The sequence below is a fragment of the Rhagoletis pomonella genome, unplaced genomic scaffold (assembly GCF_013731165.1).
Source record: "Rhagoletis pomonella isolate Grant_MI unplaced genomic scaffold, Rhpom_1.0 Rhpom_scaffold_00002, whole genome shotgun sequence".
NCBI lineage: Eukaryota > Metazoa > Arthropoda > Insecta > Diptera > Tephritidae > Rhagoletis > Rhagoletis pomonella.
In genome coordinates, this window is record NW_023458556.1 from 6,449,833 (window position 1) to 6,452,951 (window position 3,119).

General features: G+C 43.7%; 1 protein-coding gene across 1 annotated transcript in view; it reads right to left on the reverse strand.

Annotated features, from left to right (window-relative positions):
• The window catches only part of LOC118734418 (nuclear pore complex protein Nup153), a 29,805-nt gene that overhangs the window by 10,125 nt on the left and 16,561 nt on the right, over positions 1-3,119 (reverse strand). The window contains exons 5-7 of the mRNA XM_036464140.1: positions 1,013-3,115; positions 845-949; positions 357-428 (exon numbers count right to left, since the gene is read on the reverse strand). Of these exons, the coding sequence (XP_036320033.1) occupies positions 357-428; positions 845-949; positions 1,013-3,115 (2,280 nt within the window). The remainder of the gene's footprint in view (positions 1-356; positions 429-844; positions 950-1,012; positions 3,116-3,119) is intronic.

A 3,119-nucleotide genomic window follows, 5' to 3' on the forward strand; every position in this document is an offset into this window, starting at 1 on the left:
GGCAAATTTCATATTTTTCGATTCTGGGTTTACTCGAAAATACCTACCAGAAAATATACATAACTTCCTATGTATTTCTACTTTATGTTCTTTTGTAGCAGTGTGTTATCCGTATTTCGGTTATTCGTCTATTTCCTAATGACAACTGCTTGAAGTTCTACTGTAATAAAAATCAACTGACCCATGCTGCCTAGAAACGAATTCAGAAGCAATGTTTTTCTTTGACTGAAATGTAGGTATGAAATAGTGAAATATGTAGTTTGCAAGTAATGTTTTGTTTTTTTTTTTTTTGAAGCAAAAGTATGAAACATATTAATCAAAATGTGTGATATACCAAAACTCATGTGCTACTTTACCTCCACGGCCCCACCACTAAAATTAAAAAGCGGCGCTGGTGTTGCTCCAAATTGGAAGGGTTTCGCTGCCTGCTATTCATGGCATCGTCCGAAATATCAAGTTAAATCAACAAAGCACACAACAATCATTCACACAGTTCAATTTGAAGACATCCGTTATAGCAGACGATTATGAACGCATAGATCACAGTTCAAAGAGAATGCAAGAATTACATACAGAATTGGAGTAAAAAAGAATAAAGAATAATTAAAATACTTCTACAGGATAATATTTACTAATAATAAATGTATAAGACTACAAATTAATAACATATATAGTTAGTACTTCTATGCACACACACACACATTACATATACATATGTTTAGTAGTAGTTAGTAGTAGAAATACTACTAGTACTGTAAAGAACACTAATCACCTCTTATGTACACTACAAATCATCTATGCATAACAATGTAAGAGGCAAACACTTATTTGCCATCGTACTTACATCACTGCTCGAACCGGTGAAGTTGAATGTCGGTGCATTTGAAGCGGTAAAATTGAACGCTGGTTTTGCGATTGCGCTTGCTTGCTGCCCAAAATTGAATCCTCCCTATAATAATATAAGCAATAAATATTAAATGTTCATGAAATTAAAAGGTTTAAAACCGCTTACACTTGATGCGATTTGTGAAGTATTGCCGCCAAAATTGAAGGCCGGTTCGGATTTCTTCGGTGCGGATGCACCGTCGCCACTTGTGCTCGCTGCCGCCGCGCCGAAGCTTCCGAACGTAGCTGGACTGGCAGCGCCAAAGTTCGGTGTGTTATTGGCCGCACTGCTGCTGGCACTTCCAAACGATGGTGGCGCACCAAAACCGGATGGTGCTGCCGGCACCGCACCGAAAAGATTTTGTGTTGACTGTGTGGCCGATGAGGATGTCGCAGCGCTAGCGCCGAACACAGTTCCTTGGCTGGCTGCTAAAGTATTAGCTGCCACACTGCCAAAGGTAGCGGTCGAGATAGTTGCTGTGTTGCTTGCACTCAAGCCGCCAAAAACCGTACTACCAGCACCCATAACCGTTGCAGCTGATGAAGCAGTTGCAGTAGGTGCCTCAGAATTGGATCCGAAGCTGCCAAATACAGGTTTTGGCGCATCAGTTGTATTCGATGTTGTAGCGTTAACATTGGACACACCGAAAGTGAATCCACTCTTTTGCCAGCTTGATGTCGGTGCAACTTTGCTACCGCTTGCAGATGTGGTACTCGCTGTCCCTTGCATTGTGGGATTGGATGCTGATGAACCGAAAACAAATGGCGCAGGTGCAGCTTGTGCAGTGGCTGGCGTTTTGCTGCCAGCATTTCCGAAAATCATAGTGGCGGACGCAGTGGGTTTGGACTCGCCACTGACTCCGTGGCTTATCGTGCCAAAAGGATTTACATTGTATGCTGGTGGCGCAGCAGCTGCTGTGGATGCTAAAATCGGTATGGCTGAGGTAGTAGTTGTCTTAGCCGAAGAGGGTGCTACACCTAATGTGCCAAAAACATTGGTGGACGAAGCTGATAATGTGGGAATTGCTGTGCCAGGCACGGATGCAACTGCAGACGGCTCCACTGTGGCGAAGCTGCCAAAAGCCGGTTTGGCGGTTTGAGAAGCTGTGGCATTACCTGTGATGCTGCTACCGAAACTGAAGCCTCCTGCACAGTTTGTAAAGGCCGAAACAGAAGAGCTAGTAATTGTGGTAGGAGCTGGCGCAGATGTAGATGTTGCTGCTGAGGTCGAGGTAGTATTGCTGCCAAAACTAAACAATGGCTTAACTGTGGCGGTCGACGTTGTTGTAGTTGATGATTGAGCTGGAGTTGGTGTGGACGTAGCCACACCAAACGAAAATGGTGTTGTTAACGTGGTCTTTGTTTCCACAGAAGTTGTATTAGCTGGTTTGGCGAATGAAAAACTATTGGTTGATGATTGCGATGTTGCATTACCAAATACGAATCCTCCAGTAGTAGTTGATCCGCTTGGCGTAGCTTTAGTGGGTTCTGTTGATTTCGTTGAACCGTCTTTAACAACAGCGTCGGCAGTAGCTAAACTGAATTTAACTGTAGCCGCTGTAGAAGCTGTTGTTGCCGCACCAACACTGGCAGGTACGCCAAACTTAAAATTTACGGGTGATTTAGTTGTAACCAAATTTTTGCTAACCGAAGTTGTGGGCGTACCAAATTTAAATGCACTAGTTTTTATTTCAGACAGTTCTTTTATAGAATTGTTTCCATTATCTGCGACATCTTTGCCTTGGCTGCCTTGGCTAGTAACTTCCTTTTCAACAGAAACAGGTGTTGTTTTTATGCCAAAGCTAAAATCAGAAGCCCCCGAAGACGCAATTACAGTGGTAGAACTGTCAAACTCTAAACCTTTAGTATTTCCTCCTTCAGTCTTTTGATTCGATGGGGCTACTGAGGTCGGCACAATACCCGATCCGGCAGACGATGTTCCATTCGCACTGGAGCCGAAGCCAAATGTGAACTTTGATGACGCGGCTGTACCAAAAGTGAACTTAGGCCCGTTAGAAGGAACGTCGGGCGTTGTGATACCCGGCTTTGCTTGTTCACAGCAGACACATTTGTTGCGTGCTGCGTCATTGCGTGTCATACATGCATCGCATTCCCACTTGGCAGACATTTGGGCTGCCGCCAGGGATTTGAAACCAATATCAGGTGGAGCATTTGGCTTTGATAAAGCCGTGCTATCAACAGTGCTGAAACCAAATTTAAATGGTGTATTTTTT